We start from the raw sequence: 27,134 nt of genomic DNA, 5'->3' as shown, positions 1-27,134 counted from the left end.
CCAGAAGTGCTCATACAGGTACAAACCCCACGAAATTGCGTGCGAAGCCGCGAGTAACTGTTAGTAATTGTATATAAGTACATAGCTATGCTGTTTCAGGAAGGATACTGTAGAAGAAACAAATCGTGTAATATTAAATACTCTTACACTATGGATAGACCAGGCCGGTACGTTAAACTGCATTTATGGATGGTGTGTAGGGGGGGGGGGGCAAAGTAAACCTCGGGGTTCGACAGGGTTTTAGGGGCGGAAGAATATTAAAGGTTTTATATGGCCCCTTTAGTAAAAAAACAGTTTTTGGGAGCAATTGGGAGTATGATGTTTTAGTTTTAGTTTTTAGTTTTAGAAAAATCCAAGATGGTGTATCCACCCTAGCATCTGTGCAATGTATAGACGTTTTTTTACTGAATACTCCACTAGAAGCGCAACTAGCTGAAACGGTGTACTTTCCAATACATAACTAAATAATCACTAAGAGTATTGTTAGTGGGCTATTGACTACAAAACGACTATCAAACGTGATGTAAAATTTCTGTTTTTACAGATTCTCTATAGAATATCCACATAAAGTACTACTTGAGAAAATTATTCAGAAATAATTAGTATATTCATAATTAGTGGTTATGAAATAATGCACTCTCTCTGTACTCAAAGTATTTCACTCCATTAGCCATTGTATTTCATCATTTGGACAACAAGACAGAGTTCTAAATGGGTTTTAGATTTTGCTTAACAAAACATAAAATCGAAACTATTATTTAAAAAAATAATTGTTATACCTTCTCTTGTTATTTATGAAACATTTTGTTTCAGCTAAACTATAAACGGTGTTTATGTATGAATGATAATTGTTAGATACTTTAAACGACTTTGCTCCTAATAACAGCATTTTTTCTGTTAACAATAAGTTTTGAATTTAAAAAATATTACAAATTAAATAAATTAAAAAGGAACCGTTTATTTATGCCAAATCTTTTCAAACAAATGTTGTCCTTAATATTTAAAACTCAATGAAATAAAACATAGTAAAAAAGTTACGTACATTTTGAATAAGACTTTAAGTTTTAGAACATAAAATGCTCTTGGTTATTTGGTGAAAACGTCTTTAGGAAGTATATATATATATAAAATTCAATTGAACACAGAGTGAATGCAGAATAGGACGGTAATGTTTTCAGGAACATTTCAGAGAGATTTACTAACTAATTTTTAGAGGAGTGTTAATTTTATCAGTGGTAATCTTTTTATAGAATTAAAATTTGAAAACTTAAATTAAATACATATCATTATTTAATACGTAACAGGTACATTTGGAATAGTAAAACACATTCAATATTTTTGCCTTTCGTTTTATTATTACAATTTCCTGCCAAAGCTATATTTAATCCCTTCAAAATTATTATTTTTAATTAAGGACGGTTGTGATTTGATTTAGTAAACATGTATAAGTTAGTTACAGTATGTAATTAATTACCTTTTTGATATCAGTTACATAATAATTTAATAAGTAAGCCTTATTTTATATACTGCAATGCTTACCCATTATACTTATTTCGATTATATTATATATATATATATATATATATATATATATATATATATATAGGTCCTAGCGAAAACCAGACGCGGTTACCTATCAGACAGCATTCACCTGGCAAGGAATGCTGCAGTGAGCGATAATGCAGCCAGATCAATGCTGCTACTCCCACCGAGTGTCTCTCCACAGTGCTATCTCAGCAAATATTTCATTCGTATGGTATTTAAGTATTCGCAATTTTATAAAGTCCAATGATAATAAAATGCTGCTCTATTGAAACAAGATTTTTATATCATCGATCACTGACAAACCGAGATCCAAATTGAAAAAGTTCAGTTGTAATTCAACTATTTGATTTCCTGTTCAGTAAAGTATTCAGACAAAATTATAAGCTTTTATTTTAAGGGATAAACTTGACAAAGTATGAGTGTATTTTTTAACTAACTTTCATGCATACAAATGTCAAGAACGGCACAGTTGAAAAAGAGGTAGATATATAATTGTCAAGTTGATGTACTAAATTGGATACAGTGCAACCTCGTTAATCCGAACCCTTTACGGATCTACGGGTAACCAGGATCAGTTCAGGAAAATTTAAAATTAGCTTTTCGTCGTCCTCCCAGGATGCCGAGCGTGGGCCGGATGTTTGTTTATCAGTGGACTGTTCTTAGAACTCAATAATTACATGTATTGCGATTTGTTGCTTTAAGATGCCAATAACAGGGAGGTAATGACGAAGAAAACACGGATAATATCGCAGTTATAAGTCATACAGAAGCAGTATCTCATTTTGCGATTATTGGTTTATTTAGAGCAACAAGAAGAGACAACACCGGCCGAGCTTCCCATGTTGAAACATATGCGCGCCTGCACGGCACGGAAACGACATTCAAAGGTGACGCAACTCAAATTAACAAAATTATTTCAGAAAAATTAAACTTTATATAGGTACTTTATTATAATTTATCGTGATGTGTATTTCAAGTGTTTTCCACAATAAATACATATTGAATCGCTTGTACTTGTTCTTAATGTTTTTAACATTTTCCGTTTAACTCGGATTATCGATATATCGAATCGGTCTCGGTCTCGGCTAGTCCGACTAAACGAGGTTCCACTGTCTGTCTTAAAAGTCTTAAAGGTTAATTTATATAACGCTGATCCTGCGAAAAGAGACTGAATTGCTCGCATATGTGTGCATAATGTATATGTAAGTGTGTGTGTATATATATATATATATATATATATATATATATATATATATATATATATATATATATAATATGTGAAAGTGGATGGAAAAACAAAACAGCTAAGTGCAATAACATGGATAATTGACCAAAACGTTCTTCACATTAAAACAAACTTATACAGCCCCTTATATTGTGGTTGTTTATTTTAAAGCGACAGTGGACATGGCAGTAAAAGGTTTGAGCGCTAAGATATTATGTCGTAGTTAGAGCTTTCATTGATTGTTATGATTGATCGCGCGGAGGTAGTCAAGCATGAAGCCATCAATCAGAGTGTATAATAGCCTCAATCAGCGTACAACCGGCACAAACCAGGCTCGGCTCTGTGTCACCGAGACTGATAGGAGCACTGATCTGCCGGGTTTGTCGCGTCCATTCATATCATTGTTTACAATAGTAGTGATTATAGCCTTTAGTGATGGTTGGTTGATTGATCGCGCGCAGGTAGTCAAGCATGAAGCCATCAATCAGAGTGTATAATAGCCTCAATCAGCGTACAACCGGCACAGACCAGGCTCGGCTCTGTATCACCGAGACTGATAGGAGCGCTGATCTGCCGGGTTTGTCGCGTCCATCATATCATTGTTTACAATAGTAGTGATTATAGCCTTTACTGATGGTTGGTTGATTGATCGCGCGCAGGTAGTCAAGCATGAAGCCATCAATCAGAGTGTATAATAGCCTCAATCAGCGTACAACCGGCACAGACCAGGCTCGTCTCTTTGTCACCGAGACTGATAGGAGCACTGATCTGCCGGGTTTGTCGCGTCCATCATATCATTGTTTACAATAGTAGTGATTATAGCCTTTAGTGATGGTTGGTTGATTGATCGCGCGCAGGTAGTCAAGCATGAAGCCATCAATCAGAGTGTATAATAGCCTCAATCAGCGTACAACCGGCACAGACCAGGCTCGGCTCTGTGTCACCGAGACTGATAGGAGCACTGATCTGCTGGGTTTGTCGCGTCCATCATATCATTGTTTACAATAGTAGTGATTATAGCCTTCACTGATGGTTGGTTGATTGATCGCGCGCAGGTAGTCAAGCATGAAGCCATCAATCAGAGTGTATAATAGCCTCAATCAGCGTACAACCGGCACAGACCAGGCTCGGCTCTGTATCACCGAGACTGATAGGAGCGCTGATCTGCCGGGTTTGTCGCGTCCATCATATCATTGTTTACAATAGTAGTGATTATAGCCTTTAGTGATGGTTGGTTGATTGATCGCGCGCAGGTAGTCAAGCATGAAGCCATCAATCAGAGTGTATAATAGCCTCAATCAGCGTACAACCGGCACAGACCAGGCTCGGCTCTGTATCACCGAGACTGATAGGAGCGCTGATCTGCCGGGTTTGTCGCGTCCATCATATCATTGTTTACAATAGTAGTGATTATAGCCTTTAGTGATGGTTGGTTGATTGATCGCGCGCAGGTAGTCAAGCATGAAGCCATCAATCAGAGTGTATAATAGCCTCAATCAGCGTACAACCGGCACAGACCAGGCTCGGCTCTTTGTCACCGAGACTGATAGGAGCGCTGATCTGCCGGGTTTGTCGCGTCAATCATATCATTGTTTACAATAACAAAAGGATCACTGGCTGATTCCACATTAAGTCATGTTTGATTCATGACAATGAGTTTCGCGTGTATTGGTAGATTTAGGGTAGTTTTCTTTCACCACTAAAATTATAATAATCCGGCTAAAAATAGGAATTTTAAAATTCATATCGTACACTAATATCTAATATTTAAAAATGTAAGAACATGAATTTGAAAATCACAAATATTACTGCCATTGACAATGAATTGTACACATCAACAACTGCCAACTTTTACTATGATATAATCAATATTATATAGTATAAACATTTTCAAAGTTAAAGACTGAACGAAACTATTAATAAAAATGAAGCATAAATGATACCTGTTACAAATTGTGACCTAATTTAATATTGCAATGTGTTTTTAAATTTTGATGTATTATAATTTGTTTCTATGGGCGGATTATCATCATAATACATGATATCGCTCCCTCGGTTGACAGTATACATCAAATTATTGAAGTAGAATAACATATAATAAAGTTAAGCTGTTCATGTAAGTTTAGGTTAAGATTTCAAAAGATATGGATAAAGATAGATTCCATTGATATAGTTCATAACTAATTCATAATTCTATTCATAATTAATGCAATGTGATCAAACAGACCCCTTGATAAATTCAATCTACATGTTCAAATATGTACTTTCCATAAACTCCATTGAACAGAAACTGACATTTTGTTAGTAACACGTATAGTTGCATATGTTCCATAAAATTATAAAAGGATTTCGGACTTTTACCATAGTTATAATTTAAAAAGGTATAACACAAGGTTTCGAGGATTGCATCCCTGCTGTGAACCTAGTACCTGAACTAGACTCCAAGCAGCTTTGGGTATGTTTTAACCCTTCTTCATTCCCTTCTTTTCTACTTTCTGTTCTTTATTTTTTGTGTACAAAACCTACCCCACCTGACGAAGAAGATAGATTCCAATCCTCGAAACGTTGTGTCACACCTTTTGTAAAATATAACGATGGAAACTGTCCAAAATCCTGTTATCCTGTCAAACCTTCCATCGTCAATAACAAACTTTAAACAAAGAATTCCATGAAATGGTATCATTTTCAGAAAAAACTATCATTACAAATTTAAATAGTACAATTTTATTGGGAGATTGAATTATTTAAACAGTTTAACTAAAAATAGTTTAAATAATTAAAATCTGTCAAAATAATTAAGATATAAGTCATTAAATTATCACGCTGTGTTGTCATTTAATATGTTCAAACATATCCTTTACTCCATTTCACCATGTTATCTATGTAAACAAAGTAACATAGAAAATGATTAGTTCTGTGTGACACTTAAATTTAAAATCGCTACTAATATACAAAGAGAGCACTCACATACATAGGTAATTTAGTAACCCTTCTCTAATTAATGTTGTTCAGCAAGATTTCTACACATTAATTTTTATTCATACTTTTCAGTAAAGACGCAATGTGTCGAAGTATTGAATATTTCTGAAAGTCTTGCTCTTAGTTTCTGCCAGTCATCTCTGGCGTCCCTCAAGGTCCTATCATGGAACCTATGTTATTCTTCAAATTATCTAAACACTTACATCGGACAATTTGGTTCAATACGCTTAAGACAAGTTAGTTTTAAGTGAGCAAATTATTATTATCAATCTTTAGATGCAAATGCAGGTGGTATTCTTATTTTTTACTAAGTAGTATATTTTTACCTAGGCATTAACAGAGATCCTGTTTTTACTGGAAAATTCCATTGATTAACTGTGTAGAAACCTTGTAAATGTTTGTGTAGGCCGTTTTCTGGCTTTCTTATACCGAAGTACTATTCCACTAGTTATGACTATCCTCTACTGGGTTCCTGTTATCCTCACTCAACCGGTGTTTCAGCGTGCGGAATGAAGAAGATTTGTGGTCTCTGGAGTCAGAGAAGTTGTCAAGAAGTTTCCCTCGTGAACGACTCTTTACCCTTCCATCCTTGTTGATGTATTCCATATATTTATACAATTCATAAACACGTTTGAAAGTTTATCGTATTGAAAAACCGCATTAGTATTCATATGTTATAGAAAAATCTGCGTGTTTTATATTAGCATTCAGATAAATAGAAGCTTCAAGTGTGTCATATATCGAATAATATGACAATATGCAAGCTTGAAGCTTTAATGATCTGAACACTACTATAGCCAAAACTGTTTGAATTTCAACATTAAAGAATATCTCCTGGTCAAATATAATTACTTAACAGATATAACATGTGAATTTAGTCTCTGTTAACGTTGATTTTCACGTATTAAATAATATTTACTTGAAAATATTAATAACGAAGGGTTTGAAACATATTACTTTGGATTTTTATATTTTTATTATCAAAAATACGTTACTTTAACATTCCCAACAAACTAGAACAGCAATCAATCACCCTTTAGGGTCTATTCAAGTGACTTTGCTGGTATTGTGCTTTGCTCAGTATAATATTTCACAAAACTACTTTCATTACGTAACTATAATACACAACCACAATATTTAAATTTAAATGGAATTAAATTTACAATGAAAAGACAGGCAGACAAAATATATGTGGTCTCCCTTTTTAGTTATGGTCGCTTCACAAAATATATTATTTTCTTTATCGTAATGATTTTTGTGTAAAACATTCTTATTTTCAATGTGTTTCAGAAGCCAAAACAAATGAAATTGGAGACATTTTTGGTGAGTACAGCAATATAAGATAACTGGTTTATTGTACTTGCTTCTAATTTAATACCGTAGTTATGTAGTCTTATTTATTAGCATTTTGCTTTAGAGAAATTAAATGATAGTTCGATCATTGATAATAAAATCATAAATTAGATTTGAAATCTTATTTTCCAATTAAATTGATTTTATATACTTGTTTTTTTTTATTGGAAGTATCTGACAGAGTATTAGAACGAACTAGAAATCCTAAAATAGGTGGAAAAAATCTATCACCTCGTATATATTTTCTGTATATATTGCAATCATTTTGTTCCTAAAGTTACTTTGTATCTTCATGGAACCCCTATTTTGATTCTTCTTAGACGCCCAACTCTACAGCCTAACACTAGTATTAAATGTAATATGGAAGCATTATTTTTTATAATTATAGAATATACAGAATATTGTGGGAAAAATATATACAGTTTCAACGATGGTTCAAGCTTACATGAGTGATACATTAGGTGCGATACAGAATTTTAATGTAATTAGAATTGCAACAAATTAAAGACGAAATAGTTAGTAAAAAAACTTTCTAAAAACTTAGTAGATTTTGATAAGATTTTATACTGGAAATAATTTGTAATGGAAAAGGATGAATTAATTACCTATCATCATTGTCATAATGCCAGTACCATAAACGGAACAGATGGTGGAGATGCGTAAAAGTAATTGGAATAGCACTTACATTCAACCGTAATTGTAACTCTTTCAATTCTAAAGAATATTGCAATTGTCCTAAAAATCCTAAAATAGGCGGATTAATCTCTGAAATCGTATATCCTCTGTAACTATTGCAATAATTTTGTTCATAAAGTTCATATGTCTCCTCATGGAAACGCTATTGTGGTTCTCCTTAGACGCCCAACTCTAGAGACTAGTATAAAAGCATTATTTTTTATAACGATAGAATATGCAGGATATCGTGGAAATAATCTAGCTTCAATGATGGTTCAAGCCTTTCTGAATATGCTATTAGGCACGATACAATACTTTAATTTAAGTAGAATTGCAATAAATTTCAGATTTAATAGTTGCGTCCTAATAAACTTGATAGAGTTTTATAAGATTTGATACTATGAATAATTTGTAAGGGAAAACGATTAGTAGATTATTGGTAAAACTGAGATGAACTAATCTACTATCATCAGTTTCATAATGGAAGTACCATAAACAGAACAGATGGTGGAAATACATAATAATAATTAGAATAGCAATAAAAATCAACCTCATTAGTGACCTTTTCGCTTTTAAAGAATATTGCAATAGTAATTAAAACCATAAAATAGGCGGACGAATGAATAACTGTATATCTTGCACTCATTTTGTTCCTGCAATTTATCTGTCTACACATGAGAAACATATTGTGATTCTCCCAGCGCCCAGCATTAGAGACTATTATTAAATGTAAAGTCATTATTTTATTTATTATAGACTATATAGATTATCGTGGAATTAATTTAACTTGAGAGATTATCCGAGTATTCCATTTGGGACACATTCTTAAAACTTTTCAAGACATCGATAAATAATTTAAAATTTTACAAATAACAAACTACACAAATTACAAACAGAACAGAAACTTTAGTGAGACAGTAGATAGTTGGTATAATTTTGAGATTATCTCTGAAGGGAAAGAAAGGTAATCTATTTGGTCGTATCAAGTTGGCAGACGAGGATTTACATCGCACCTCTCTTGACTTGGCTCTCTACACTTAGAGATTTACCTTTAAAAGTGAAATGCCTTGAAATCCCTGATTCCCAAAGCAATTCAGACATGACGTGAATAAAGGGATCCGGAAAGAGTTTCCTGTTATTTAGAAACATGTTATGATAACAACATGTTGTCAAATAAATACAACTCCTTGAGATTTATTGTGAAATACGTTTCTTTTAGAATGTTTCGTAAGTCAATACGTATTTCATGTTTATAATAGTTTTAATCCTGTTACTATTTATTTTGCAATGCAAAAAAATTTATAACGAATGAAAAATACTTGCTCATTGCGTTGAAATCTTGAAAATAAGAATTTAATTAATGGATAATATTAGATAAGCTGTCATTTAAAACCATCCAAAACTTTCATAATAGTGTTTTTACACAAGATACTGAGATACATTGTATCCTACACAACTTGTAATAAAAAGAGAACACGATCTCCTTTTCAGCATTATTGAGATCATACTCGTAGAGTCTTATCAAAAAGGAAATGGAGGAGACTTGGTACCATAAAATCACACACAGAATTTTAACCTGTGCTATCTTTAAATCAGATTCAAAGTCCGACGCTTTAGACACTCGGCAACAAATTAAGTCAATAACACACGTAAACAGGTTGAGCTTATTATGGAATACCTAAAGAGAAATACCTCATTGGTAGGAGAAATCTTATTTTAACACCTACATGTATTAATTAATTCATATTAGAGTCATTTTAGCAATATAATTTGGCATTTTATCATCTGCAAAAGATGGTAAATCTTAATTAGTGTTACAACACTTACTTTTTGGGAATCATGGCTTTAAATACTGTAGCTTTAAAATTATTATAGTATGTACTAGCAATTATGTTTTTGAAAAACAGAACACCATGGGCACATTCTTTTTAAAAGGCATTCAAAACTACCCTGAGATAAGTAAAAATTCACTGAAAGATATTGTAACCTCCTGATTACATTGAAATTAAAAGTTTTTGAACTCTGAAGTCAGTGAGTGAAACAGGTTTTGAAAGTACTTGTAAAATAACCCGAATTTCTGTTTAATACTTTATGGCTTTTTATTGAACTGCTCCAACAGTTATAATAGCAATTGAAATGTTATAGCCCAGAGCACTTTTCGTTTGAATGAATTATATTTCCAACGCCATGGTCGAGTTAGTCTTTTTGCCATAATCAAGAAAGTTTTGTAAATATATACAGAGGTCTGAGAAGCCCACTTCGGTCCTAACGCGTACATTCGGCCATTGTAATTTTATTCCAGTCTTAGTAGTGTTGGCTTCTTTACCCCGATCAAGAACACACACACACACACACACACACACACACACACACACACACACACACACACACACACACACACACGCACACACGCACGCACGCACGCACGCGCGCACACACACACACACACACACACACGCATAGTTATAAGAACCCTACTTCTATCGAAAAAAATAACTAAGGTGGCTTCAATAGCAATAAAAATATATTTAAAAATAAGGTAGTAATTTTGTCTTTGGCATATGAACTAAACTAATGATGAATACTTAATATTACAAGAATATCAGTTAAATGAGTATTTCTACTAAACAATTCCAGTTTTATTATCTGGATAAACCTTTGTGCTCTAGAGTACAATTACAAAAAAAATTGAATTAAGAACACAAGGAAATTTAAAATAGCTCTGAAATTAATTAACAGGTTGACTGCTACAGAATACGTCTTACTGAGCAAAATGGAAACTCACTCAGTATAACGTAGAGCAGCAGGTAAAGTGTAAACATGTTATTGTGTTGTCACATTATAATGTTTACATAACAGTTAATTAAAAACATATTTACGATCCGCTGAATTTGCCAAAAAGGGAATTATCAAGACCAGTGGGGCGTAGCCTGGAGGAATTTTCAAATTAGCAATAGGCCTAAATGTTAATTAGGTACCCTAGAATGTGCATGTAAAATTTCAATACAATCAGTCCAGTAGATTTGTAAACACAAACACGAGCACCATTAGATTTTTATATAGTTGTATAGATTACAATTATAAACTGATCCACACATATACACCGATGAGCCTAAAATAATATTTATACTGGAAATCGGCTCACGTTGTTAGGCTTAGTCGGAGGACGGACATAAGCAAAGTATTAGAAAATAAATAATGTGTGCACAGAACTTTAAAAATATTATTTCAGCCATACTTGCTTGATTTTGATTTCAAAAACAAGTTTTTAATACCATGAATGGGGATACAGTTTGTACACGTGCTAAACCCAGAAATCGAATACGTGACCCCGGACACTCCAGCGTCAAAGCGGTCACTGAACACATGTTAAGGCATTAGAGCGTTCACCGCAAACACACCAAACTGCTTTGCTCAAACATATGTTTGGTTTATTCTGGCTTTGATTTATTGATGCAAAAGCATACATATTTATTTATATCAATGCACCCCACAACAAGATCAAATTAACTCACTTCAAATTGTATGGTTCGTTCTAAACACATAGAAGCCAAGGTCTCATAAGTATATAAGAGAACACGTGGTGGTAAAATCGAATGATTCATTTCTAAAGTAATTGCTGTTTAATACGAAAAACCTAAAATAGTTCAATTTGACCCAAATATTATCATATTAAAGTGAAAAATTTAATATAACTGAGATCTCCTGCATCATCTACCAGTGTAAAGATGACTTGGACACAGTTGCAATATGTGATTTTTAGCGAAGTCTTGTATCGTAATGATATATATAACACAAGTGGAAAGTTAGCTCTTGAACTACACGACGTTGAAAACAGTAGCTAGTGAGGTCTTGTATCATAACGATATATATCACAAGTGTTAGGTAACTCTTGAACTACATGACGTTGAAAACAGTAGCTAGTGAGGTCTTGTATCATTACGATATATATCACAAGTGTTAGGTAGCTCTTGAACTACATGATGTTGAAAACAGTAGCTAGTGAGGTCTTGTATCATTACGATATATATCACAAGTGTTAGGTAGCTCTTGAACTACATGACGTTGAAAACAGTAGCTAGTGAGGTCTTGTATCATTACGATATATATCACAAGTGTTAGGTAACTCTTGAACTACATGACGTTGAAAACAGTAGCTAGTGAGGTCTTGTATCATTACGATATATATCACAAGTGTTAGGTAACTCTTGAACTACACGACGTTGAAAACAGTAGCTAGTGAGGTCTTGTATCATTACGATATATATCACAAGTGTTAGGTAGCTCTTGAACTACACGACGTTGAAAACAGTAGCTAGTGAGGTCTTGTATCATTACGATATATATCACAAGTGTTAGGTAACTCTTGAACTACATGACGTTGAAAACAGTAGCTAGTGAGGTCTTTTATCATTACGATATATATCACAAGTGTTAGGTAACTCTTGAACTACATGACGTTGAAAACAGTAGCTAGTGAGGTCTTGTATCATTACGATATATATCACAAGTGTTAAGTAACTCTTGAACTACATGACGTTGAAAACAGTAGCTAGTGAGGTCTTGTATCATTACGATATATATCACAAGTGTTAGGTAGCTCTTGAACTACATGACGTTGAAAACAGTAGCTAGTGAGGTCTTGTATCATTACGATATATATCACAAGTGTTAGGTAGCTCTTGAACTACATGACGTTGAAAACAGTAGCTAGTTAGGTCTTGTTTCATAACGATATATATCACAAGTGTTAGGTAACTCTTGAACTACATGACGTTGAAAACAGTAGCTAGTGAGGTCTTGTATCATTACGATATATATCACAAGTGTTAGGTAGCTCTTGAACTACATGACTGAACACAGTAGCTAGTGAGGTCTAGTATCATTACGATATATATCACAAGTGTTAGGTAGCTCTTGAACTACATGACTGAACACAGTAGCTAGTGAGGTCTTGTATCATAACGATATATATATATCACAAGTGTTAGGTAACTCTTGAACTGCGTGTCGTTGAAAACAGTAACTAATGAGGTCTTGTATCATAACGAGATATATCACAAGTGTTAAGTAGCTCTTGAACTACATGATGTTGAAAACAGTAGCTTGTGATGTCTTGTATCATAACGATATATATCACAAGTGTTAGGTAACTCTTGAACTACATGATGTTGAAAACAGTAGCTTGTGAGGTCTTGTATCATAACGATATATATCACAAGTGTTAGGTAACTCTTGAACTACATGATGTTGAAAACAGTAGCTTGTGAGGTCTTGTATCATAACGATATATATCACAAGTGTTAGGTAACTCTTGAACTACATGATTTTGAAAACAGTAGCTAGTGAGGTCTCGTATCATAACGATATATATGTCACAAGTGTTAGGTAACTCTTGAACTACATGATGTTGAAAACAGTAGCTTGTGAGGTCTTGTATCATAACGATATATATCACAAGTGTTAGGTAACTCTTGAACTACATGACGTTGAAAACAGTAGCTAGTGAGGTCTTGTTTCATAATGATATATATCACAAGTGTTAGGTAGCTCTTGAACTGCGTGTCATTGAAAACAGTAGCTAATGAGGTCTTGTATCATAACATTATGTTATAATTGTTAGGTAACTCTTGAACTACATGACGTTGAAAACAGTAGCTAGTGAGGTCTTGTTTCATAACGATATATATCACAAGTGTTAGGTAGCTCTTGAACTGCGTGTCGTTGAAAACAGTAGCTAATGAGATCTTGTATCATAACGATATATATCACAAGTGTTAGGTAACTCTTGAACTGCGTGTCGTTGAAAACAGTAGCTAATGAGGTCTTGTATCATAACGATATATATCACAAGTGTTAGGTAACTCTTGAACTGCGTGTCGTTGACAACAGTAACTAATGAGGTCTTGTATCATAACGATATATATCACAAGTGTTAGGTAGCTCTTGAACTACATGACGTTGAACACAGTAGCGAATGAGGTCTTGTATCATAACGATATACTCGTATATCACAATTATTAGGTAACTCTTGAAATCCGTGACGAAAACTGTAATAGCGAGGTATTCTGTTACAAAGAAATATATAGCAGGTGGTAAGTTAGATATTGAATTGCGTGACGTAAACAATAGCTAGCGAAGTCTTGTCAAGTACGAACATATTACAAAACTGGACATGTTTTCTAATAAACGATGCACTGAATCGATGAACTGTAGTACAAGTCATACCATTATTTATCAGGACACGTATCGATATAAGCTTTTGAGATCTTGTTGTTTGGCGAATATCTAGTGAAATATGCATAATAACAACATATTATGCAAACATAAGTGTGTTCACTCAAGCTACTAAAAGTTGTAAAAATATGAAATCTCGTTGAATATCAACGCATATAGTATAGTACCTTGGGACTTCCTTTGTTAGTTAATTCCACTAGTTGATACCATAGTAAGATAATCTTTTAATCGTATACGATTCGTAGTGATGCATTGTTATTGAGGTCCTTAGACCTGGATTCTCACATCAGACTTTACATGTGAAACATAATTAATGATCCGTCAACGCCATTACTAATGCAAAGTGTTTTTCATCTAAAGAGATGTTAGCGCACAATATTATCAGAATGATTAATACAATGTTTATGCGGCACTTGTACAATGATGAAATTTCTGGAGACCACAATAAATGTCTGGATGAAGCCGAGGTTTGGGCCAAACCACAATACTCGCGCCGCCGCAAGTCAACACAGCGGGGAGATGTAAAGCTACGCTTGACGTTGTGATACGTTAAACTGATTACTTCCGCCTCTTGAGGAAATCCCGGAATTACCTGCAGGAAACGTCGTGTGGAATATCCTTTCCCTTCCTCGCTTTGCAATACTGTCATCGCAGACTGGCGCAATTTAATTTGTTAACACTTTTATCGTATTTGGGGAATTTTCACGCTTCTTGCGGTCCCAGGGTGTGTTGTTGATATGCGTCACGTTATGGTTATTAACTTTTATGGTTATTTACGGTTATGGCTATTAAATGTTATGGTTATTTACGGTTAAGGGTATTATCGTTTATGGTAATTTACGCTGATGGGTATTAACTTTTATTGTTATTTACGGTTTTTTATATCAACTTTTATGGTTATCTACGGTTATGGGTATTCAATCTATAGTTATTTATTGTTACGGATATAAAATTTTATGGTTATTTACGGTTACGGGTATTAACATTTATGGGTATTTACGGTTTTGGATATCAACTTTTATGGTTATGGGCATTAACTTTTATGGTTACCTATGGTTATGGGTATTCAGTCTATGGTTATTGTTGTTACGGATATTAACTTTTATGGTTATTTACGGTTACGTGTATAAAAATTTATGGGTATTTAAGGTTTTGGATATAAACTTTTATGGTTATGCGTATTAAATTTTATGGTTATCTATTTTTATGAGTATTCAATTCTATCGTTATTTATGGTTACAGATATTAAATTTTATGGTTATTTACGGTTATGGGTATTAAATTTTATGGTTATCTACAGTTATGGGTATTAAATTTTATGGATATCTACGGTTCTGGGTATTAAATTGTATGGTTATTTATGGTTAAGGGATTAACATGTGTAGTCGATTAAGTCGATTAACGGTGAGTATTAAAGTTTGAAATGTCAGTAGCTTGACTTAATATTTGATAATGCCAAAACATTTATTTTGTAAATTATTCAAAACTAGATTTTTTACCACGATAAATTAAAGACAAATGAAATTTTCTTGGTCTCTATTTTGATGCCTTAATTGAAACAATAATATTGACTGTATTCGTTTATTCGTTGATAAAATTTAGTTCTAGTTTTGGATAGAATACATTTTTATCCTGATTTCTTGTCACTGTAATTCCACAAGGCAGGGGAAAGCCACACAACGTGTCCAGATTCACTAAGCTTGCATGCAGAATTTATACTTTAGTGCTCATTTAAAAAAAAATGTACAATGTATAGACATTGGAAAAGTTTTACATCCATAGGCAAGAAAATATAATTAGTCTACTAAGTGATAAGATTCATTGACGCTCAGCCAACTTCAAAAGTTGGCCATGCAGCATCATAAAACTTACTATTATCTATAAAGTAAATAGTGTACACGTTTAAAATTAAAAAAAAATTAAATCCTACAACAAATTCGTTGCCATATGATAAATTCACATGGTTTTTTCGTTAAGTTGCGTTTCATGGCAGTGTATAATATTAATCTACATACCAAGTCACCAAAAGAGGATTTGGGGTAGTTAAGCTGCATGTGCGAAATTTTAAATTTTAAAATTTCATATGACTCGTAGTTGCATATCACGGAATTTTAGTTTATATGTGAAATTTTAGCTCCATCGGAGTAATGAAAAATAGTTCAATTATAGAAATGTGGTTTTTAGTCATGATGATACCCAGAGAGAGTTTGGAACCTAATTATAGAAATTGAATTCCAAAAGTAACAAAACAATTCAGCACACAGCGCAATACTTGCATAACTAATAATAAAAAAAATTGCAAAAACTTTGAACTGTGTTTCAAAAATCAGGCCTTAATAGTCTTTTTTCGATGGCTAAATTTTCTTACACCATAGAAAATTAGGAAAACACAAACAACATGACATTAAATGACAAAAGGTTTAATCACAAAAATAAATATTTCCTAAGACACAAACTATTATTTGTAATCATAGTGTCATTAAAAGTATTTTCCTCTGACAAAAGTAAATGGATGGTTTTACACTAAAATTCAGGTCATTTTACAAAACTTCAAAAATAGAGCAGGACCCCTCTTGAAAATTTTCTTATCATACTCTCCGCAGTTTCTGGGATGAAAACTCAACCAAGCAAATCAACAGTGCTTTCACGTATTTTCGTCGTCTTTAATCTAATATAAGCATTACAAAAGAAAACAATCGAAGAACAATTCAGCAATAATATCGAAGTTTCCAGAAACGGACCAGTAATCAAAGTGCTTTCACAAGGGTTTGAGATTGGACAAAAGTTGTCGATTGTCTGCAATAAGCCCTTTGATGACTTCACCCCTTAACTCGGATTCAACTCAACTAAAGAGGCAATTGAAATTGTCATATTGAACGTTCCTACAGTACAGGACGGTTAAAATCGATTAGTTAAATATTTAGAGAGGAATTAAGTCGTGAAGTTAGACGTATGTCATTCATATAAAGTTGGATTTTCCAAAATGTCTGTTTGAATTTTGAGTAGCTTTTTTAATTCACGACTACGAGTTGATTTAAATAAAGGGATGATATTGATCGATTCCATGTTGTTTTTACTCCTTTGGTTTGTAAACGTTGCATATATTCTTTGAATACAAATTAACTTTAATGAACTAACCACAATATAACCATGTACCCTTTGGTACAATAAGTGATCTTCTTCAACATTTGAGGCCACAGTATAATAAGCGGCCACAAGCACAATCGGATTGTGATTATCGATCTTATATATCGATACTATCGAATACGACATTTGACCTATATATATTTATAAGTAATCATTGCCAGGTTTCTTTATTTAGACTAGTGACATTTTATAAACACTGAGCAATGTTTTAAGTGGTTACATGATAATAACCTTACACCTTTATATCCGAATTGTCCAGTTTGTATTGACGTGATGAAAACTAGAATTAAAGGTGAAAATCAGGAGAAAAGTAAGAACAAACATGACGTATCTAAAAACGATCTTGAGAAGGCTTTTTTTTAATTCTAAATCTGGTATTGTGAATATAATGAAAAATTCTGTACTATTTTAGTTTAAATAAAAAAAAAACTATGTGTACTTTTGATGGCAGCAGTACCTGCAAAAATGCCATTTTAAATTCGCTAAAGTAATCGTAAGTACTACGCTGCTTAAAAGTCGTTTAAATATAGTTTAGTTACTTTATGTAATCTGAAACAAATACATTTATTTTAGATGTAAAAGTATAGCTTCACCATATTATGATTTTAAAAGCATAAAACTTAATTCAGTTCGCTCAAAATTAATTCAAAGTAAAATCGTGTTTGAAATACATTAAAAATTAAAATCATGTGTTTCGTTACTGACTAATGGCGGCAAGAACTGTGATGTACGTGTCTTCTTTGTTTCCTAAGTTTACGTTGAAAATACATTAGGTATTGAAATGATATTGTTTTGTTGTAATTATATATTATATTTTAATTTGTAAATTATTTTAATATTAGATGTTAATTTCTAAGATTGAAAACAAGTAAAACCATATTGTTCTTTGAAATATCTATTACGTTATTTTGTCCGACATTTTATTTTTAGTCATTTGACAGTTTGTTTTCAGTCGTTTGGATAGTAATGAATTCCGATGATTCGAATCATTCGATAATCATAATCCGATTGTGTTGGTGGCCGCTTATTATACTGCAGCCACGTTTGAACCTGAATTGAACAAAAATGTGGAATAAACTGCAACCGGACATCAATACCGCCACATATCATTTTTTTGTCAACTTTTATTCAGTCATGGTCTAAAAAAGTCACACACAGCGGTAAAAACAAGTACACAGAAAGTTATTTCCGGCGGTTGATTGTGAAGTTGGCAGCTCAGGGAATTGAAGGCCCGCTGCAAATTGTGTGTAAGCCGCAGATCAACAAAGCGACACACCGGCAGACGAGCAGGCGGTTACCGCTGTGTCTGCAAACAGGTGACTACACGTTCAGCCCTGTCTCTTCATAAGATACAGTTTTGGTTCGTCCATTTATTTTAGATGTAAGAATAACACGGTTGGAGGTTACAGATGAATAGTTTGTTTTATTCAACTCATTTTAATTACGGTACGTAATGCAAGGACTGAGTACGTATTTTACTTCTGAAAGTCTGTATACGAGTATTTCAAAGCATTCACTGCATTATATTTTAACTAATGAAATGAGATTAAATACTAAAAATTAACACAATGTAACTTTAGCTTCATTTACAGTACTTTTCATTGTAACATGAGCATCATATATATATATATATATATATATATATATATATATATATATATATATATATCTTTTTAATTTAACCAAAGTATTCCCATGATTAGGTGCTGTTTACAAATAGGAAGTACTTTCAGTATAAAAACAAAAACTCAATCATTTTTCTTGTCTGTACTCGGATTCCTGCAGGGGCACAAGTTGGATTTCCTGTAAGTTCATGGCTCGAAACTTTTGATTTCCTGCATAGGTGTCCGCAAGCTTGTAGCGTAGGTAACACACACGGCGGTAGAAACCTAAAAGCTCACGGCTTCCTACAGAAGTGTCGGTAGCCTAGAAGTGACTTCCATCAGTGCATGGGTAACCTGGAAGCTTGTGGCTTACTACTCTTATACAGTGTGTTTAAACAGTTTGGAAACGACTTCTTATTTCTAAAACCATTGCAGATATAGTGAATAAACTTTGCACAGTGTTATAAGCTTATATGGAGGGTGTCATAGAAATCTTAAATGAAAGAATGGATCGAGTGATATCTCATTTTAAAGAGCTCAATTAGTAGAGTTGAATGCCAAAAACCGCATCTCAAAAGCTTGATCTAATCAGAAGAAAATTTTTTTTAAACTATGCCTGCCAATATAAGACGGCTAGCTCAGCGTAACACGGAAGAGGCTCAACGAATACCTCCCAGTGTATTAAAAAGTGTTGTTAAAGGTTTTTACAAGAGTGTGGCACACTGCTATACAAAACATAGACAGCACTTTGAAAACTTGTTGTAATTGTAAGTAATTCTGCAATTAGTACAGTCTGTTGCTTTATCTTGTGTAACTGTTATTCATAGTTGCTGTTGTAATTATAAAGGATATTTCCCACAATTATTTGGTGTTACTTATTTCCTTCTACATGTCGCCATTTCTGATTCGATCAACCTTTTGAGATGCGGTTTTTGGCATTCAACTCTACTAACACAGATATTTAAAATGAGGTATCACTCGATCTATGTTTACATTTAGGATTTCTATGACAGCCTTTACGGGCCGACGTACTAAGGATATTTGGATATTTGCATATGAATGTAGTTAATATAGTCTTATAACACCGTGTAAAGTTTATATATTATATCTGCAATGGTTTGAGAAATAAAAGGCGTTTCCAAACTTTTCAAACATACTCTATAATTACGTAAGTCTTCAAACTCTTGCCTTCCTACAGGATTGTAAGTAGTATACAAACTCTTTAGTTCATACACATGCGCAGGTAATCTGAAAGACCGTGGATTACGGCAGGGCCGTAAGTAGAACCAATGTTTCCACGCTCAAAATTTAATAGGTTTTTGAAAACCTGAAAATAATTCATCCCTGGATTTATACTTTACTAGTGTCATCACAATGATTTACACATTTTAGGGGCAAATTTATAAGGGGCCTAAGCATTGTGTTTTTGTTGAACTTATAGATCCCAACTTAGAGGTACCTAAGTAACAGATCTTGACAGCGTTAAACCTCTGTATTTAGTATATAATCAGTATCAAAAATCATGTCAATATCCGATCTTAGTATTAATTTTCTAATAGGGGAATGTTTTAATATTTCAATAAAAATAGTTTAAAAATTTAAACATTCCTGTTAAATTACATGAAAAACGTAAAACCAATATTTAAGACTTTTATTGTTTTGTGAGGCCTTTCGATAGCGAGTATCGTATTATTAAAAGTATTTTTTGTGTTTACTTTTGTGATGTGTCTGAAGAAGATAGCCTCGCTATCGAAAGGCCTCACAAAACAATAAAAGTCTTAAATATTGGTTTTATGTTTTTCATGTAATTTAACAGTGACCAATATAAGCTCCATCTACAGCATTCCTGTCAAAACAAAAATTTAAATTATATTGCTTTTTTTTTTATTATATTTAAATAATATAATATACTTTGCAAATAAACAATGCTTTACCACCAACATGATTTTTATTTATCAGTATGTACCAGGACTTTGAAGCCCAAAATATATTTAATTATGTATGTTCTACAAGTTTAATGAAAATGTAGAATTTATTTTCCACCGCTCTTTCGGCGTTTGGTAAAAATTTGAGGGTGTGTTCCTTAGGTTCTTTCATAAAATATTTAATTATTTTTAAGAACAACAAATTATTTAGTTATTATTTAATTAAATAAATTTGTATATAAGACATTATTTAATAACCATATTTAAAAATAAAAGATATTTGTACTCATGTACTTTTTTATCATATTATTATAGACTGGTATAGTTCCTAAAACCTTATTTCCACATTTTATATGTAATTGCGTTTAAAACCCTCGGAAAAAAAACACAGAAAATTAACCTGCTTCATGCAAATCACTCGAAAACTGCATAATTACCTACTACAAATGGAATCTAGTCATGTGTCAGATAATAGTGAGGAGGTTGGGCTTATCTTTACTGAACCTCTCGCCTCAAATTAACCGAGAGGGAGGCTGGGCGTAGGTAGAGGCTGTAGGCATACACATCGCCTGTTTAACCCCATCCCATATATGTAGCAAGGTGAGATTGTATCATTTGAATTCCTCTCGTTTTCAATACGGATATCGATTTTATCTTAATTTTGGTTCACAGTTTTTTATTTAGAATAAATATGAATATTTTTTTTTTGTATGGATTAAATTGTTTGAAACTTAGAACTACAAAAAAAGTATGTTCTAATATGCGATCATTAGAACAATTTTCTTGAAATTTCGTAGAAGTTTGGTAATTTTTTGTAATAATATTGTCAGTTTCAAAATTGGATAATTCAAATTGTAAACAGCTTGAAAATATCAAATGTTAAAGTTTCTACTTTCTTACTTCTACTTAAAATTTCATGGATAAATATGCACCATTCTTGTTCATTCATCATGGAAAACTCATTCCTGATCGCATAGTCCAAAATAGGTTCTACACAGAACAGAAAACATAGAACAACGTAGAGAGAAATTTCCATTTTCATTTGCTATTTTCATGAAAACTTTTACTTAAATTCTACAAATAAAATGTTCCCCGATATATCTTGCTGATAATTAGGCCACGCAAACGTCAAGAATGTCATGCAACATCTTCGGACTCGAAATGAATGTTTTTGCAAAATTTCAAGTCTGCGGTTCGTAAGATACCGTGCAGACAGACAGGCAGAAATGAAATTTTCTAGCTCTTCATGTGATAAGCTTCACTAACGCTCAGACAATAATTTCTTTTCATTGTGGACGTACCATATATACATTTTCCTTTGACCATTCAAACGTTGGTTTATTAAAAAAAAAATAAAATTAGTATTATAGAAATCTTCTATGTTTCTATAACTAGGTTTGAATTTTAATTAAACTGATGTGTTGTAGTGTATGGGTCTTCATAACATATTCATTTTACATGTTCTCTATGTTTTGTAACCTGGTGTGGTATGTACTAATTTCAAAAATTTGAACTATGCTTGTATTATAGTGTTCTCTTTATATGAATTTCATTTATTAAATTTATAAAACATGTAAACACTCATACAAAACATATCAACTCCAAAAAAAAAAAAAACATCACATCATGGTAAGTTTATTACAATATTAATAATAACAATATTGTGACTTTCCATTGTGATAAATATTGGATCCGTCCATGTAATCTTTTTGCAACTCCATAAATATATACTTATTAAAAATGTTATGTATATTTCCAAGAATTAAAATAAAATTGTATTGTCATGTTTTTAAGGGAGCTACGTTTTCTTGGCTCCTTACAAGGTAAAGGATTCGATACATTGCAATACAGCAGTACACAGTAGAATTTCATATTTTATTTACAGATAATAACACTAATTAAAAGACCAGAAAAGCTTAAAACCATATTTGCAATGTAATGTAACAATTCAATTCACTAGATTTCTCATTCTATAAATTAAACAGCAATTACAAGAATCCTAATTCAATATAACGGTCAGATTTTTATGATGTAATAAAGAAGACTCCCTCACTGTAGTTAAAGGTTTTGGCTCTCGCATTTTGCCCATGCAGCCAATCGGGTAGTATCGACTGAGCTGGATCCCCCTGCCGAGGAATTCTATACCTGTCCATGTGGAAGTAACTGGCCGATATTAAGAACTTTTGTTTACCAAAGCCAACTGATGTAGCCATGCTTTGAAAGCTTAAACATTAAAAAACAATTCTATAAAAGAATCATTAGGATTTAACGACATATTACTTCAAATTTGACAGATGTTCGTACATATGCATAAAAATTATATATTTTTATATTGGTTTGTACTTACAGCAGATATTTTGGAATTTTTCTGTTATGATGGTTCAATATTTGGTGCCCAGAGTGGGCTATAAATAATCTCAATCATTACATTTTTGAATAAAGATAAAGACAAGTTCATATGATGTAGTGAATAAAGGGTAATTGTAAATGTTAACAATATATTTTGAGTATAATAATTTTGAACTTAAAATTCAAATTCAAAATAAATTTATTTTTAGAAAAGCATTTATTACATTGCAGTATATGTATAACGATATCTAACCTCCTAGCATTGCTAATCGAGGGAGAAAAATGGATGAAATAAAGTTTCTTAATACATTAAGCATACTTTACATGCATATTGTTTTACACAAATACATCTAAATTAATGTTAATTACATTATTTCGGCAATAAATAATAATTCTTATAATAATAAGCAACTTATAATAGTGTATAGATATTAAACATTTTTCTTTTAAAAAAAGACTAAGAGAGGTAAAATATTAAACTTTTCGTATAACCTTGTAACTAGTAATTTTAAATCTTTTTGCTTCGACTTTTTGTAATTCTGGAGATTGCAATTTAAAACTTTAAAAACCGCTTGTGGAGCCAGGAAGGTACTGTTTTCGCTATACTTATAAAACCAAAACTCCATTTAGCCTTATATACATCCCAGGTGTACAAGATTTTTAGTTAAAAAATACACCATCTTGTAATATATTAATTTTCTACATTAAATTGCAGGGATGCTTTTCAAATAAATTTATAGAAACAGAAAACAATGGATTTATAATATACAATAAATTGATGTAAATGAGTTTCTTTTCCTAGATTATACTCAAACTAAAGCTGTAGGAAATATCCGGGAAAAAGAAAATTAACGATTTTAAATACTTTACGGCTTTATGTTATTTGCGACAGCCAAAATGTAGCAGGAACATTTTTGCAGGAGCAAAAGTAATAAGTCTAGCATTTTAAAACGTTAAGCTATCACAAGTTGCAGTTAAAATGCAACGAGAACGTTGAAGTACACATTCCAGATTTAGGTACACTTAGAATGATGATAGAAGACAGAATAATAAGTGTGCTCTAACAGCAAGGAGACAGTGAGTCAGGCCGTGACGCGGCCGACGTAATGCCAAGTGCAGTTTTATGGAGACGTAAATGTGCAGCTGGCGGTTTGTACAGCTCTCCAGTTTCATACTTTGTTTTATCCCCTCGTGGAAAAGTAATAAAGGACAAAGTATATTGGTTATTCCACTAGATAACGTAGTAAAACCTTGTCTGGAAATTATTGTCACCTGGGGGATACAATATGGACAATTTTAAAGTTTGTTATGCCTTCTTGTTATAGAGTCACAGGATAATGATGTTGATATTACTTCTAATACAGCCATTATGATGGCAGAAAGATTTTCCACTTAATCCATTGTGATCCTTTTCTACCATACTACTGGTCAGATTAATTAAGAACTCTGCAAGTTCTTTCTATAGTCATCCGTCTGTGCCATAACGTTTGATAGAAAGGTTATGGAGATATGAAAATGGGTAAATTCCTCTTGGTCTAAGAAAAACCCTCTATAAATGTTGAAGTCGAAAGTTCAACGGCCAGTAAATTTACAGTCAGTTTTGGCTCAAAATTATGCTATTTTGCAATTTATATTGATGTTTTTTCTCGAAAATCTATTATTATTATTGGGACTCTTAAAGTCTATTTAGTTGTTAAATGTTCATAGTATATTGTTGTTATTCCTATTAAGTTTTGAATTATATCTTTAAGTTTATGTTATCTATTCTTATTTTTTAGGGTCAGCTAGCTAAAACACTCATTGTTTGTTCAAGGAACAATCTGTAGTGAATTTGTTTTGTCTTTCAATCATATCTGTTTTTTGGCATTATTGTTATTATTATCCTGTATATTAACCCCATTGTTATTGTTGCGATGTATAACTTTGTTTGTAACCTTTCTTTCACCAATATTTATTGTATTTTTGTACTTTTTGACTTTACTAATCACAATTTTGTAATTATTTTTGCTTGCAAGCAATTGCTTTTTTAAATACTGTTTTTTTTTATAAAAATGGCATATGCCGTTGGAACAAAGAAAATAAATGTGTTAGTGAGATCACTGCTAGCCTCATACAGTGTGAATTTTCTTTCATGGGTGCAACCAGAGACTTTTAAAATTAAAAACACTAAAAAAGGAATATTTTGAGGTATATTTAAAACATTTTCAGTAATTGGAAAACTTTCGTTATATTCTATCAGGTACTTTGACACTGATGAATCAGTTTATTGAAGTTTAAATTTCATCGATTATTATTATTAAACGATAATTATTAAAATAAGCTACCAATAGATAGTATCAAGACTACGTCAATAGTATTTTCTACTTACATTTTTTATAAAAGATTAAGTTCATTAAATTCTTTGTTTAAAGGTTATTTTTGACGATGGAAGGATTGTGAAGGAAACAGGATTTTCCGGACATTTGCCATCGTTCAGTGAAACAAGAAAACAGTAACACTACGTTTCGAGATCTGCAATCTGATCTCTTCTTCAGGTAAAGAAACTAACCTAATACATAATTACAAACTAGGTTAAAATAAACAAATCTTACTAAAGCGTTTGTGGCACGCCTAAGTCAGGAATCACAACCTACATGTTGTTGTCAACTTCACTAACACTAAAGACATGCACTTAATACAAAACTATACAAAACACTAATCATTAAAACTAAACTACGGAATACAGGTCACAATAACGTCTTCACTCGTCTACTGACCACCTACGACTGACCAGAGGGACTAGCCAATGGCAATCGTGACGGCTGGCTAAAACAAGATGGCGGAAATACAAGGGAAGGGGAACAGGAATGGGCCCTTTCGTTATTATTGGTTCATGGCGAGATGAACTTCTTAAAACCATATTGTGACTCCGCATTGGTTTTATTACAAATATCCGATCCGTTTGATACTTTTGGTTTTCTCTTTAGTTCATTTTTTTAGAATTGGCAACCAAAAGCGGCCTAATCTCGACTGATGGGTTGACTGATTGGTTGGTCTGCCAATTTAAATGTATGTTGCCTCAATCAATTTCCTTTTGAAGAAATGTGGTTCCCGATGTATTATGTGGGCTTCATCCCAATTCATATGATGGTCTTCGGACCAACAATGGTGTGCAATTTTTGACTTTTCTGTGAAACCCTTTCTCGTGTTTTCTTTGTGTTCTTTTATCCTTACGTTTAGTGGTCTTTTTGTCTCGCCTATGTATTCCCTATTGCAGCTACATTTTATACTGTAAACACAGTATTTGGAATCCTGTGTGCCATTTTTTTGGTTTTGTTTTTACGAGACTTTGTCTAAAGAGTGTTGTGTGTTTTAAACGCGGTTCTAATGTTGTACTTTCTACCTACTCTTCTAATTTTCTCCGATAATCCCGGCACATAAGGGATTGACATAAACGCAAATTTATCACAATTCCTGTTTTTCTGACTCAGGAATGATTCTTCTGGTTCGTTTGCACTTATTAATTACGAATTGAGGGTATCCATTGCTTCTGAGATCCGATTCAATTTTCTTAAATTCTTCTTTTAGTCCATCTTTATCTGAGCACAAGCTCTTTGCTCTATCAAACAACGAGTAGGCTACTCCTTCTTTGACAGATTTTTGATGGTTGGATTGATAATTTAAATATTTTCCTGTGTGTGTTATCTTTTCGAAAAAACAGTTGTCTTAAGGACATCCCTATCTCTTTAATACACACACATCCAAAAGGGAAGCTTGTTTTGGACTTCCACTTCCATTGTGAGGCGGATGGAAGGAGAAATACTATTAATGTGATTCAAAAAATTATTTAATTCAATGTCTCCATGAGAAAAAAAATAACAAAGGTATCATCCACATACCTCCACCAAATCTTCGGTTTGAACTGAGCTGAAGCCAAAGCTTTTCGCTCGAATTCCTCCATTAAGATATGGGCGAAAATAGGAGACAGTGGAGAACCCATTGCCATCCCCTCATCTTGACGGTAAATTTTACCCTCTAACTCAAAATAATTGCATTGAGTGCATAGTTCTATTCCGTAGTTTAGTTTTAATGATTAGTGTTTTGTATAGTTTTTGT

At 32.7% G+C, this 27,134-nt stretch overlaps 1 protein-coding gene across 1 annotated transcript in view; it reads left to right on the top strand.

Annotated features, from left to right (window-relative positions):
- Positions 1 to 3,637: 3,637 nt before the first annotated feature.
- LOC124363394 (A-agglutinin anchorage subunit-like) overlaps positions 3,638 to 27,134 on the top strand; it is a 38,839-nt gene continuing 15,342 nt past the window's right edge. Inside the window, exon 1 of the mRNA XM_046818644.1 lies at positions 3,638 to 3,743. Within this exon, the coding sequence (XP_046674600.1) occupies positions 3,638 to 3,743 (106 nt within the window). The remainder of the gene's footprint in view (positions 3,744 to 27,134) is intronic.

Source organism: Homalodisca vitripennis, chromosome 5 (genome assembly GCF_021130785.1).
Source record: "Homalodisca vitripennis isolate AUS2020 chromosome 5, UT_GWSS_2.1, whole genome shotgun sequence".
In the NCBI taxonomy this organism is placed as follows: domain Eukaryota; kingdom Metazoa; phylum Arthropoda; class Insecta; order Hemiptera; family Cicadellidae; genus Homalodisca; species Homalodisca vitripennis.
Note: the sequence above shows the minus strand (reverse complement) of the source record. Positions and strands in the feature narration are given on the sequence as shown.